This window comes from Ahaetulla prasina, chromosome 10, assembly GCF_028640845.1.
Source record: "Ahaetulla prasina isolate Xishuangbanna chromosome 10, ASM2864084v1, whole genome shotgun sequence".
Classification (NCBI taxonomy): Eukaryota; Metazoa; Chordata; class Lepidosauria; order Squamata; family Colubridae; genus Ahaetulla; species Ahaetulla prasina.
The window spans coordinates 13260960-13274253 of NC_080548.1; the positions used below are offsets into that span (position 1 = coordinate 13260960).

General features: G+C 45.7%; 2 protein-coding genes across 3 annotated transcripts in view; one reads left to right on the forward strand and one right to left on the reverse strand.

Annotated features, from left to right (window-relative positions):
- The window catches only part of LOC131204853 (RH-like protein), a 41787-nt gene extending 33152 nt beyond the window's left edge, over nt 1-8635 (reverse strand). The window contains exons 1-3 of one of the 2 annotated variants that reach the window (XM_058196476.1): nt 8069-8635; nt 7170-7363; nt 3959-4180 (exon numbers count right to left, since the gene is read on the reverse strand). In XM_058196476.1, the coding sequence (XP_058052459.1) occupies nt 3959-4094 (136 nt within the window). In that variant the 5' untranslated portion in view covers nt 4095-4180; nt 7170-7363; nt 8069-8635. Of the gene's footprint in view, nt 1-3958; nt 4181-7169; nt 7364-7704 lie in introns of both variants that reach the window. The other variant, XM_058196475.1, reaches the window with a different exon arrangement.
- Nucleotides 8636-8688: 53 nt separating this feature from the next.
- The window catches only part of MACO1 (macoilin 1), an 83563-nt gene continuing 78957 nt past the window's right edge, over nt 8689-13294 (forward strand). The window contains exon 1 of the mRNA XM_058196474.1: nt 8689-8968. Coding sequence (XP_058052457.1) covers nt 8889-8968 — 80 coding nt within the window. The 5' untranslated portion in view covers nt 8689-8888. The remainder of the gene's footprint in view (nt 8969-13294) is intronic.

Genomic DNA, 13294 nt, shown 5'->3' on the forward strand with positions numbered 1-13294 from the left:
TGTACTATCGTTGTCTGAAACCATTTTTTTTTAAATTTGAATTTATATCCCGCCCTTCTCCGAAGACTCAGGACAGCTTACATTGTGTTAAGCAATAGTCTCATCCATTTGTATATTATATACAAAGTCAACTTTTATTGCCCCCAACAATCTGGGTCCTCATTTTACCTACCTTATAAAGGATGGAAGGCTGAGTCAACCTTGGGCCTGGTGGGACTTGAACTTGCAGTAATTGCAAGCAGCTGTGTTAATAACAGACTGCATTAGTCTGTTGAGCCACCAGACTATTGTAATTAGTTCCAGGTCTGGACTGCAAGGTACAGAAAGCCCCTGGATGGCAGCAAAGCATTAAGAGGATTTGCTGCCATCTAATGATTATTGGGATATTTGCTGCCCAGCTGTAATTTCATTCAAGTGGTAGTACACCCCTTATATCAGGGGTGAAATCCAGCAGGTTCTGACAGGTTCTGGAGAACTGGTAGCAGAAATTTTGACCAGGTCAGAGAACTGGCAGTAGAAATTTTGAGTAGTTCGGAGAACCGGCAAATACCACCTCTGGCTGGCCCCAGAGTGGAGTGGGAATGGAGATTTTGCAGTATCCTTCCCCTGCCACACCCACCAAGCCACACCCACAGAACCGGTAGTAAAAAAAAATTGGATTTCACCACTGCCTTATATATTTATTTCTCACAGGCCTTTCTGTGCTGCTGTATTTTAAAACAGTTCTATTAGAACAAAGCAAGTTTTTCTGAGCATGGCTCAGCAACGTAACTGGCTCCCTCTTTCAAATGACCTGATATTAAAACCACTACCTCTCCTTTAGCAACAGTTAATTTTGTCACATCAGAACCTTCCTAATCTTGACTCGGGCTTTCGGTGTCTTTAGCTCAGTCATAGGGAAGGAGTTGTATCTGGGACTTTTGAATGGAAAAGATGTGCCAGAATGCTATGCATCATTGTGACATGTTTAATCACACAACGGACACCCCTGAGTCAAGGGTGAAATCCAAAATTTTTCCCTACCGGCTCTGTGGGCGTGGCTTGGTGGGCGTGGCAGGGGAAGGATACTGCAAAATCTCCATTCCCACCCCACTCTACGGCCAGCCAGAGGTGATATTTGCAGGTTCTCCGGACTCCTCAAAATTTCCGCTACCGGTTCTCCAGAACCTGCTGGAGTTCACCCCTGCCCTGAGATACCTTGTACTCTGGATCTATTCCCTACCATGTTTGTTTATTTATTTATTTATTTATTTTGTCACATCATCATACAAAAAGATTATATAGTATATAAACATATATATGAGTAAATGTTAGGAGGTATAAGCATATATATATATAGGAAGAAGAAAAGAAAAACAATAGGACAGGAATGGTAGGCACGTTTGTGCGCTTATGCACGCCCCTTATGGTCCTCTTAGGAATGGGGTGAGGTCAATAGTAGAAAGTTTTTGGTTAAAGCTTTTAGGATTATGGGAAGAGACCACAGAGTCAGGTAAAGTATTCCAAGCACTGATGATTCTGTTACAGAAGTCATATTTTCTGCAATCTAGATTAAAGCGGTTGACATTAAGTTTAAATCTATTGGTTGCTCTTGTATTATTGCAATTAAAGCTGAAGTAGTCTTTGACAGGAAGGACATTACAATAGATGATTCTGTGAGTTAAACTTAGGTCTTGTCAAAGGCGACGGAGTTCCAAGTTTTCTAAGCCTAGGATTTCAAGTCTGGTGGGATAAGGTATTTTGTTGTTTTCAGAGGAATGGAGAACTCTTCTTGTAAAATATTTCTGGACACATTCAATTGTATTGATGTCAGAGATGTGGTGAGGGTTCCAAACAGGTGAGCTGTATTCTAGAATTGGTCTAGCAAATGTTTTATATGCTCTGGTTAGTAGTGTGGTGTTTTTGGAAGGCAACCAGATAAACTCCTTTCAGGCCAAGGGTTGTATTCAACTTTGAATAGCAGACACAGAAGTGGGTTTCAGCAGGTTCTGACCAGTTCTGGAGAACCAAGAGCGGAAATTTTGAGTAGTTCAGAGAACTGGTAAATACCACTTCTGACTGGCCCCCATCTATTCTCTGCCTCCTGAGTCCCAACTGATCAGGAGGAAATAGGGATTATGTAGTAACCTTCCCCTGGATTGGGGTGGGAATTGACTTTTTACAGTATCCTTCCCCTGCCACGCCCACCAAGCCATGCCACACCCACCAAGCCACGCCCACAGAACCACTAGTAAAAAAAATTGAAACCCACCACTGAGCAGACAGGACAAGGAATAGGAACCAAAACTAGTTAAAGAGTTAATTTAAAGTAAATACAATTCAGTTAATGCTAGTTAGGTCTGATGGTGAAGGCACCAAACCAGAAACCAGGAAACTGTGAGTCCTAGTACAGCTTTAGGCATGAAAGCCAGCAGGGTGCCTTTGGGCCAGTTCTTCTCTCTCAGCCCAACCCACCTCACAGGGTTGTTGTTGGAGGGAAAAATAGGAGGAGGAAGGAGCATTAGATATGTCTGTTGTTTTGAAATATTCATAAAAACATACAAAGGTGAGATACAAGTAAATAGCAAGTAATTTCATTTCACACTTCATTTTAAAAAGTAGAATCTGATGGCAATTTGGCAGGTCAGGGAAGGGACAAATCTGAAGTTTTGCGGGGGCAGAGGCTATCCTCAAATTTGGACTGTAGATTGCTGTAGATTGTGCCAAAGACTCTTCAGGGACTCAGCTATGCATCTCCTTCAATTTTACCTAAAGATGAAGATTTGTATTACATCTGTTTAATGAGTCTGTCATCTGCACCTCTATAAGTGTCTGGTTTGGTTCTGCAACCCAACAAGAAAGACACAGACTTCAGAGGATAATTAGAACTGTGAAAAAAACCATGGCTACCAACCTGCCTTCCTCTTTTTTTTTTAGAACAAGTTTTTATTGATTTTTTTAGTCTCCCCCCACATACATAATTTATGAACAGAGTATTGGCCACATCATATTTATACAATTCAATATATTCCAATATATTTTACTTAGTTACAGTTTTTGCCAAAATATTCTTTTTTCATAGTTTTTATTCATTTCCTAATATTTCCTTGCTCATTTTATTAAGTCACATCTTCTTTCGCCCTCAAGTTCTAATTTCTCCATTTTTATTCGTGTTCATTCCCTTTCATTCTTTTTTTTTAACTTATTTCAATTTTTATCCTAATATATCCAACCTGCCTTCCATTGAGGACCTGTATACTGCACGAGTCAAAAAGAGGGCTGTGAAAATATTTACAGGCCCCTCACATCTTGGACATAAACTGTTTCAACTCCTACCCTCAAAACGACGCTACAGAGCACTGCACACCAAAACAGCTACACACAAGAACAGTTTCTTCCGGAATGCCATCACTCTGCTAAACAAATAATTCCCTCAACATTGTCAAACTATTGACCAAATCTGCACTACTATTAATCATCTCATCATTCCCATCACCCATCTCCTCCCACTTATGATTGCATGACTGTAGCTTTGTTGCTTGCATCCTTATGATTTATATTGATAGTTTCCTAGTATGATTTGATTGCTTATTTGTTCCTTATGACTATCATTAAGTGTTGTACCTTATGATTCTTGACGAATGTATCTTGTCTTTTTATGTACACTGAACATACATTATGTACACTGAACACATATGCCCCAAACACAAATTCCTTGTGTGTCCAATCACACTTGGCCAATAAAAATTCTATTCTACTCTACTCTACTCTACTCTACTCTATTCTGTATCCTCTCCTCCCAACTGGGGCTATACCCAATTAACAATGTTGAACTTCTCACAGCTGAGGAGTTGCAAGAGGCAGCACAACTGGTAGAGGCTTTCCGGAGAAGGAACTTCCCTGAGATAGCAGCCTTTACATAACCTTCTGATGCCACCGAAAACAGCCTTCAACCCCAACAGCAAACACCCAACCTTACCTGGGTAGTCTCTTGCAAGATTTTGACTGTGGTCATAAGAAACGAAGAAGCCAAATATAAGGATTAAAGCTGCTTCCAAAAGAAGAATGAGCGCAGGGAGACGAATCCGGAGATTGGGCGGATACTGGGAAGACATCGTGGCTTAAAAAACAACAACAGCAAAACAAGGACCAGGCAAGCGTTAATACAGTCGCTTCGGTTCAAACATTCCATGAGTCTCCACTGAAAAAAAAAAGAAGAAAGAAAGGAGAATGCTGTGAAAGAGATAAGAGTTCTTAGAAGGAATTAGCAAAGCACGGAACCCTTATCTCAGACAGGCCAGGGGACTGCCTGACCTGTGCTGACAAATGCTTGATTAGTATTGAGCAAGCTGATTGTCTGCAATCATGAGAGTCATTACCAAAATGTGTACTATTGAAAACATCTCCCAGAAGTAGACACTTACATATCCTCATACGTGAGCCTGACATAGGTGCACTTATTTGAACTTGGAGGAGACAAGCAGGACTATACTGTAATTGCATGGCCCTGGCTAATTCCTCCCAGGAACAAAAGAATAGAATAGAATAGAATTTATTGGCCAAATGTGATTGGACACACAAGGAATTTGTCTTGGTGCAGATGCTCTCAGTGTACATAAAAGAAAAAGCAAAAAATACCTTCATCAAGGTACATTTACAACACAAATGATGGTCATAGGGTACAATTAACCCTTAATGATAGCAACAAAAAGTTTCAGTCATACAGTCATAAGTGGAAAGAGATTGGTGATGGAAACGGTGAGAAGATTAATAGTAGTGTAGATTTAGTAAATAGTTTGACAGTGTTGAGGGAATTATTTGTTTAGCAGAATGATGGCCTTTAGGAAAAAAATGTTTTTGTGTCTAGTTGTTCTGGTGTGCAATGCTCTATAGCGTTGTTTTGATGGTAGGAGTTGAAATAGTTTATGTCCAGGATGTGAGGGATCTGTAAATATTTTCATGGCCCTCTTCTTGATTCGTGCAGTATATAGGTCCTCAATGGAAGGCAGGTTGGTAGCAATTATTTTTTCTGCAGTTCCAAATTGATGTGCGTTTAAGCAGTTCTCACTAAACCAGGGGTCAACAACCTTAAACATTCAAAGAGCCATTTGGACCCATTTCCCACAGAAAAGAAAACACCGGGAGCCACAAAACCTTTTTGACATCTAAAATGAAGATAACACTGCATATATCATGTTGTTTTTTTTTACCTTTATGCTATGTATAAAAAAAACGATAGTGTGTTGCATTTATGAAATTAGTGAATGGCCACAAAACTAGCATATGGAGTTGAATTTACAGACTTCATTCACTTCTTGAAATGATTTGTTTTCAGATCAACCTTCCACATCAGTTCCGAAATGGCTTTTTCTCCGTCATCTCCATCCCGATATTTTTCAGCAAAGGCTGAGTGTTTACTGTCTTGCAACATTCGACTTTTTGTTTTTTGCCAATTTCTCACCAGATATTAAGCATACTGGTAAATCGCGTCCCACTTTTGAAAATTTTCTTTTCTTGGATGTATCCATAGTTGGCCTACCGGGGTTCGAAAAGCTCAATAAATCCCATGCTGGTGGGTGTCGCATATTGGCGGTTGTGATGCATATTTTGAGCAACAGGGAGCCGCAGCAGAGGGATGAAAAAGCCACATGTGGCTCCAGAGCCACAGATTGCCGACCCCTGTACTAAACCAAGGAGAACTCAGCAAGTAGCTATGGATAACTTTCTTTTGGCAACCTATACATCCTCGACTTACAACAGTTCGTTTAGTGACCGTTCAAAATTATAAGAGCACAGCAAAAAAGGGACTTATGGCCGGTTTTCAGAGTTATGACTTTTGATCATGTGATCAAAATCCAGGTGTTTGGCAACTAGTTCATGTTTACGATGGCTGCATTGTCCCAAGGTCATGTGACTTTCTGACAGGCGAAGTCAATGGGGAAGCCAGATTCATTTAACAACCAGGCTACTAACGTATCAACGGCTGTGATTCACTTAACAACTGAGGCAAGCAAGGCGTAAAATGGGGCAAAATTCACTTGAGAAATGTCTCACTTAAGAACAGAAATTTTGGGCTCAATTGTGGCCGTACGTTGAGGACTACGTGTATATGCAAGTGGTATGAGCCAATCATTACAAATAACTTACTATGGACTTGCATAAATTCTGGGTACAGGTAGTAATTGTTTAGTGACCAATTAGGATTGGAAAATTGGTTGTTAAACCAATAAGACATTATCCAAAATCACAACTGTGCTTACAGCGTTACGTTAGCTTTACTTTGCTTTACAGACGTGCAAAGGTGTAAATGTGAAGATTGGTCTAAGGTTACTGTTTCATCAACATTGTAACTGCAAATGATCACTAAATTGAAGTGCATTTTTCAATTTCAGGGCCACCCTCCAGATTCTGCCCATCTTTTCACTAGCCTCTAGAACAGGGGTCTCAGAGGTGGGTTTCAGCAGGTTCTGACCAGTTCTGGAGAACCGGTAGCGGAAATTTTGAGTAGTTCGGAGAACTAGTAGTAAAAATTCTGACTGGCCCCATCCGCATCTATTCTCTGCCTCCCGAGTCCCAGCTGATCGGAAGGAAATGGGGATTTTGCAGTAACCTTCCCCTGGAGTGGGGAGAGAATGGAGATTTTACAGTATCCTTCCCCTGCCACGTCCACCAAGCCATGCCCACCAAGCCATGCCACACCCACCAAGCCATACTCACAGAACCCGTAAAAGTAAAAAATTTTGAAACCCACCACTGAGGGGTCTCCAACCTTAGCCACTTTTAAGACTTGTGGATTTCAACTTCAAAAGTCCACAAGTCTTAAAGTTGCCAAGGTTGGAGACCCCTGCTCTAGAATATGATATGGAATAATTATTTGGCTCTTGAAAAAGCCTCCTTGACAAGGCTTCAAGCAGTCTAAAATAAAGCCAGTGGCAATGGCAGCAGTAGCAAAGGAGAAAAACCCACAAGATGAAAGACATCCATTGCAAGAAATTATGCAGTTCATCTTCCTTGGAGCAGAACCATTTATATTATTGACTACAAGTTTTTTTCATACTCAAGAGTTCCTGCAAGTACGTAAATTCTTTCAGCAATTACGTGTTACACCCACGTATATGTTGTTTCCTCATAGATTACATTCACATTTTACTCTTTCGTGATGGAATCAGCTCAGTTCTCTCCACACTTACTTGTAGCTTTTTGTTGCAGCATCATGGGGGGGGAAAGCCGTTACGTCCTTTTCTGCATGGGCAACCAGTCTGCGGAACTCCATGTCACAGCAGTTTGGGTTTCTTCCTTTGAAATCTTTCAGTCTCCCACAAGCCCTTTCTATGGCTGGTTTATTGGACTGTTTCTGCAGCACATTTCTTTTTCTTTTTAATTTCTTTTGTCACAACAGAATACACAAACAATTGTCATAGATAAAACAACATATTTTGAAGAAAATATACATATATGTATAAAAATATGCATCCTGTATCAATTTGATATGATGAAGGGAACAATAGGACAGGAACGGTAGGCACTTTTGTGCTCTTATGCACGCCCCTTATTCATAAGCCACTCTGGTTTATTTCGCTATAAATGCAAAACAATGCATTGCTTTTTCATACCCGGGGTATTTTTCCTTAGCTTCATCCCAATCCTAGGAATTCAGAAGTAAACACAAGCAGATAAACTTTTTTTTTTCCTCCCCCCAGGAGTAAACTTCTGAGTAACAAATACCATTTTTACACCAAGAGAAATCCTTCTCTCAAACCTGATCCAACTTAGTTCCTAATAAAACAATTCAGGATGGGGAAGATAAATGTGTATTTTGAAAAAGAAACAAGTGGGCACCAAAGGAATGGGAAAATCTGAGAGGTAAGCAAGGTGGGGGGGGCAGGGAACCACCGCCAACCTCCTCCAGTTCATAATAGATACCCAGCCACCTTAACAAAAGGCTACAAAGGGGGAAACTCCCATCCCGATTGGCCAAGACTCGATTTCCCAGGATACTTTGCACGGCTATTGCGCTTAGGCCAGAACTCTATTGGTCGCCTTCGGTGCCCCTTCTGTCGAGAGCGCCATCATCATTGGCTAAATATACCATCACTTTTGCCGAGTGGGCGGAACCGTCCGCGAGCCTGTTTTAGAAAGTAGCGGGAGCATTATTCTTCGCTTCGTCTTCCCTTCGGGCCACGGATGACGGGAGGAGTTTATTGGTCAGCATTTACGTCAATTAATCATAGAGGGCCGTCCCCCAATCCCAAACCAAAGGTTGAGATCAAAGGTGGGGGGGGGAAATACCACCTTTCTCTCCCATTGGGAAATATCGGGACTGCCCCACCCCTCTACTCTTAACTCCGCCCCAGGATTGGATATGCTCCTCTTCAATCCTTTCTGTCACAGACTTTCAGGCCGGTGGTTCGCGCGACCGGGCGGTCCTTGTTATCTTAGGAAGAGGCGGTCGGTCGCTGCCGCTCTTTTTCATTGGCCGCCTCGCCCGTCTCTCTTCGCCTTCGCCCCGCGCTGATTGATTCCTCCCCGCATCGCCCTCCTGTCTGGCCCGCAGCGGATTGGCCTGGGCTTGAAAGGAGGCGGGGCTAGGCGTGGAGCCTGCGCGCGGGGCCGCGGCGGCGGGGAGGGACGGATCTGAAATTATTTTTTATTTCTTTGTTTCCGAGAGGGGAAAAAGAGGGGCGGGGAGGGGAGGGAGGAAGGGGCGGGGAGACCAGAGAGAGCCTGAGCACCAAACGGGATCGGGAGTCTTTCCGGGCCTCCGCGCGGAGCTTCGGCGGACCCGGCGCGCTCGGATGTTGTCGCCGTGACCCGGGCGGGGCAGGAGGAGCAGCCGCCGCCGCCTCTGCCGCCGCCGCCTCTGCCGCCGCCAGCAGGCCAGGTTGGGACTCCCCGAGCCGGGCGGGAGGATGAAGCGCCGGAGCGCCGACTGCAGCAAACTCCGGCGGCCGCTGAAGCGGAACCGCATCACGGAGGGCATCTACGGCAGGTAGGGCCGCACCTGCCGCGCCCGCCCGCCCCGCCCCGGCCTGTCAGCGGCGCCGAGGAGCCGCCCCGTCCCGCCTGACGCGTTTCCCTCAGGACCCCGCCGCTGCCCGCCTCCCAATCCCCTCACGGGCCTCCCGCCGCCGCCGCCGCCCTCCTCGGCTCCCCTCAGGCCCGCGCTCGGCTCTCCTCACACCTTTTCCAAAAAGCCCCGGCGGCTCCTTGGATCCATGGCACGCTTGGAACCGCGTCTCTCACCCGATCCGACCCGACCGGGCTTTTCCTTCCCAGCCATGCTTCCCAGAAGCGCTGAGGCGCTTTTTCCCCCCATCGTCCCCAGCCGGCGCCGCCTCTTAAGAAGCGCTGAGGTGCCTTTCCCATCGTCCCCAGCCGGCTCTGAGGATCGTTTCGGCGGCCTCAATTCACTCCCCGCCTCACGCCGCGGCTCTTTATAAAGAAGGGGAGGGAAGCATGGGAGTTGTAGTGCAACCTTATTTGTGGGAGGGGGGAGAGAGGAGGTGTGCCTTTCCCTCATTAACTTCCTCTCTCTTTCTCCCTCCCCCCCCCCAACAATGGCAAAGCTCTGGCCGGCTTCTGGAAGTGGCTTTGTGGTCTTTAAAACAGGGGTCTCCAACCTTGGTCACTTTAAGCCTGGAGGACTTCAACTCCCAGAATTCCCCAGCCAGCTTTGCTGGCTGGGGGATTCTGGGAGTTGAAGTCCTCCAGGCTTAAAGTGACCAAGGTTGGAGATCCCTGCCTTAGGAGGTTGGAGGTGGATGCGGGGCTCCTTCTTTCAGTTTTCCTTTCCTTTCCAAACTCCAGTCTCGCTCCCAATCAAGGCAGTAGTCTTCCCCGGCTTTTAGGGCTGCAGGGCAGCTGCTGAGCCTGATCCACACAGGATTGCTGGCTGGCTGGGATTGGTTTTGTAGTCCCTGGAAAGCACCAGGGTTTTTTGGGGGTGGGGGACGGGGAGAACAGTTGGTCTCGCAGATGTTGGTGTCCCATCTTGGATAAAGTGGGGGAAGCAGTGTTTTTAAGTCAGAAGTCCCTTTTGTGCATAAAGTGTCGTTCAGATTTTAAACCTTTTTTTTTTTGTGAAGGGGGGGAGGGAAAGTAACACAGTTGGAAGGGACCTCGGAGGACACCTAGTACAAACCCCCTGCTCACGCAGGAGACTTGTACTAGGGATTCGAACCGCCGATCTTTCTGATCGACAAGCTCAGTGGTCTTAGCCACCGAGCCACCTGAGTCAGGTTCTTCTACCTTGCAAGCTACTTTAATAATAATAATAATAATAATAATAATATTTTAATTTGTATACCGCCCTTCTCCCGAAGGACTCAGGGCGGTGAACAGGCAGATAAAATATACATACATACAATAATTAAAAACATCCCTTAAAAAACTAATTTAAATGCCCAAAATATTAAAAAACGTACTTCCCCATAAAATCACAGAATTTTAAAAACCCATCCAATAAAAATAAGAATCAGGCTAGTCCAGCCATACGGAATAAATAAGTTTTAAGTTCGCGGCGAAAGGTCCTAAGGTCAGGTAATTGTCGAAGTCCGAGGGGAAGTTCGTTCCACAGGGTCGGAGCCCCACAGAAGGCCCTCCCCTGGGGGCCAGTCGACACTGTTTGGCTGACGGCACCCTGAGGAATCCTCTCTGTGGGAGCGTGCGGACGATGGGAGATAGAAGCCGGCAGTAGGCGGTCCCGTAGATAGCCGGTCCTAAGCCATGGGCGCTTTAAAGGTGGTAACCAATACCTTGAAGCGCACCGGAAAACAACAGGTAGCCAGTGCAGTCTGCGCAGGATAGGTGTTATATGGGAGCTCGAGGCGCTCCCTCAATAACCAGCGCAGCGTTCTGAACTAGCTGAAGTCTCCGGGTGCTCTTCAAGGGAGCCCCATGTAGAGAGCATTGCAGTAGTCCAGGCGAGAGGTAACGAGCATGAGTGACTGTGCATAAGGCATCCCGGTCCAGGAAGGGCGCAACTGGCGGATCAGGCGAACCTGGTAAAATGCTCTCCTGGAGCGGTTGCCAAATGGTCTTCAAGGACAACCGACCATCCAGGAGCACGCCCAAGTTGCGTACCTTCTCCATCGGGGCCAATGATTCACCCCGACAGACAGCCGCATCTGCAGCTGACTGTACCGAGGTGCCGGCATCCACAGCCACTCCGTCTTGGAGGATTAAGTTTCAGCCTGTTCCTCCCCATCCAGACCCGTACGGCCTCCAGACACCGGGACAGCACTTCGACAGCTTCACTGGGGTGGCCCGGGGTGGAAAAGTACAGCTGGGTATCATCAGCGTACAGTTGGTATCTCACCCCAAAGCCACTGATGATCTCACCCAGCGGCTTCATATAGATGTTGAACAGGAGGGGTGAGAGAATCGACCCCTGCGGCACCCCACACATGAGGCACCTTGGAGCCGATCTCTGCCCCCCTGTCAACACCGTCTGCGTCCGATCAGAGAGGTAGGAGGAGAACCACCGATAAACGGTGCCTCCCACTCCCAACCCCTCCAACCGGCGCAGCAGGATACCATGGTCGATGGTATCAAAAGCCGCTGAGAGGTCTAATAGGACCAGGGCAGAGGAATAACCCCTATCCCTGGCCCTCCAGAGATCATCCACCAGTGCGACCAAAGCTGTCTCCGTACTGTATCCGGGCCGGAAGCCGGACTGGAACGGGTCTAGATAGACAGCTTCATCCAGGTACTGGGGTAGCTGACATGCCACCACACTCTCAACAACCTTCGCCGTGAAGCGAAGATTGGAGACTGGCCGGTAGTTCCCTAAAACAGCTGGGTCCAGGGAAGGCTTCTTGAGGAGGGGTCTCACCACTGCCTCTTTCAAGGCCGCGGGAAAGACCCCCTCCCGCAAAGAAGCATTTGTAATCCCCTGGAGCCAGCCTCGCGTCACCTCCTGAGTACTTTGAGCCACAGTTCTGAGAGCAGCTTTTTAAAGAGTCTTCCATGGAACAGTGTGGTTTGCGGACAGAATTTCCTTTCCTGGCAGCCTCATTTCTGCCTCCGGTATATGCACCCTTGGCCGGTCTCTACCCCTTCAAGCTTGGACACTTGACACCCAGTGGAAGTCATTTCTCCTGGGTCTACTGCTCCCGTAGGTAGTTTTTGTATCCTTCAGTGTTTCTCAACCTTGGCAACTTTTTAAGGTGTGTGGACTTCCAATTCCCCAATTCCCCAGCCAACACAACTAGCTGGGGAATTCTGAGACTTGAAATGAACCCAACTTAAAGTTGGCCAGGTTGAGAAACACGGCTTTAACGGTAGAAGTAGCTTGTGATCTTCTGCAAGACTCTGTGTGAAGTCATTCCTTTCCTGTGGTTGGTCCTCAGTCTAGTTACACCACACCTACACCAGGAATCTTGCCCTGAGAGCCTGTCTTTCCTCTAGAGCAGCCTTCCCTAATAGTGGTGTCCCACATGGTTACGGTCTATTATTACTTAGGCCTCATCAGATTGTTCTGATGCTCTCAAATCTATGTTGTAAGTTTTCTATGTTGTAAACTGCCCAGAATCATTGGATATGAGATGGGCAGCAAATAAATTTTATAAATAAACCCTACCAATCCAACAATTAGAAGCCATCCATAGTTTCCCTCTCATAGAGAATATCTTCTAGAATCCCCCATTACTTCTAGATTCTTCTCAACTCTTCCGTTTGGCAATGTTTTCAGGGATTATTTTGCTTTCCTACTCATTTATTCATAACATCATCCAGTGAAACAGCCACCTCTTGAAAGGACGAACAAGAAAGAGAGATAAGTTTGGCCAACACTCTTGGCTCCTAATGACTAATTGTAGATTCTCTAGTCCTCAAATTGAGGGGGCACCTGTTTTCTTGCTTTTGCTCTACATTGACAGAGTTTTCTGTAGGAAACTTCTGATTCTGTAATTTTTAATGGTATCTTTGTATTTGTGTCCTTCAGTGACAACTTCTTTCTGTAGATGATAGCCATAGCCCTTCTCTACATTAATGAGCCTTTTCATCTCTCCCCATTGTACTTTGCCAAGCTACTCGAGTGCCCCCCTTCATGCCATTAGTGTTGTCAATGAGCCTTGGTAATGACTTGACTCATTTATTATGATCTTCTGCTTTTTACTATTTCCTCAGAAATTGCATTTCCCGGTTCTTCTCTGTAACAGTTTTATACGTCTTATGTTTTTCTCTATGCTTAGTTTTCTTGTGTTTACTTCCCTACCCCTTTATTATTTGCCATAGTCCCTTATCCAAAGACCTTTTTTGGCCTTATAGTTTTAAATAATGGGCTTTTCCTTTTTGTAACTACTGTAACCTTTCT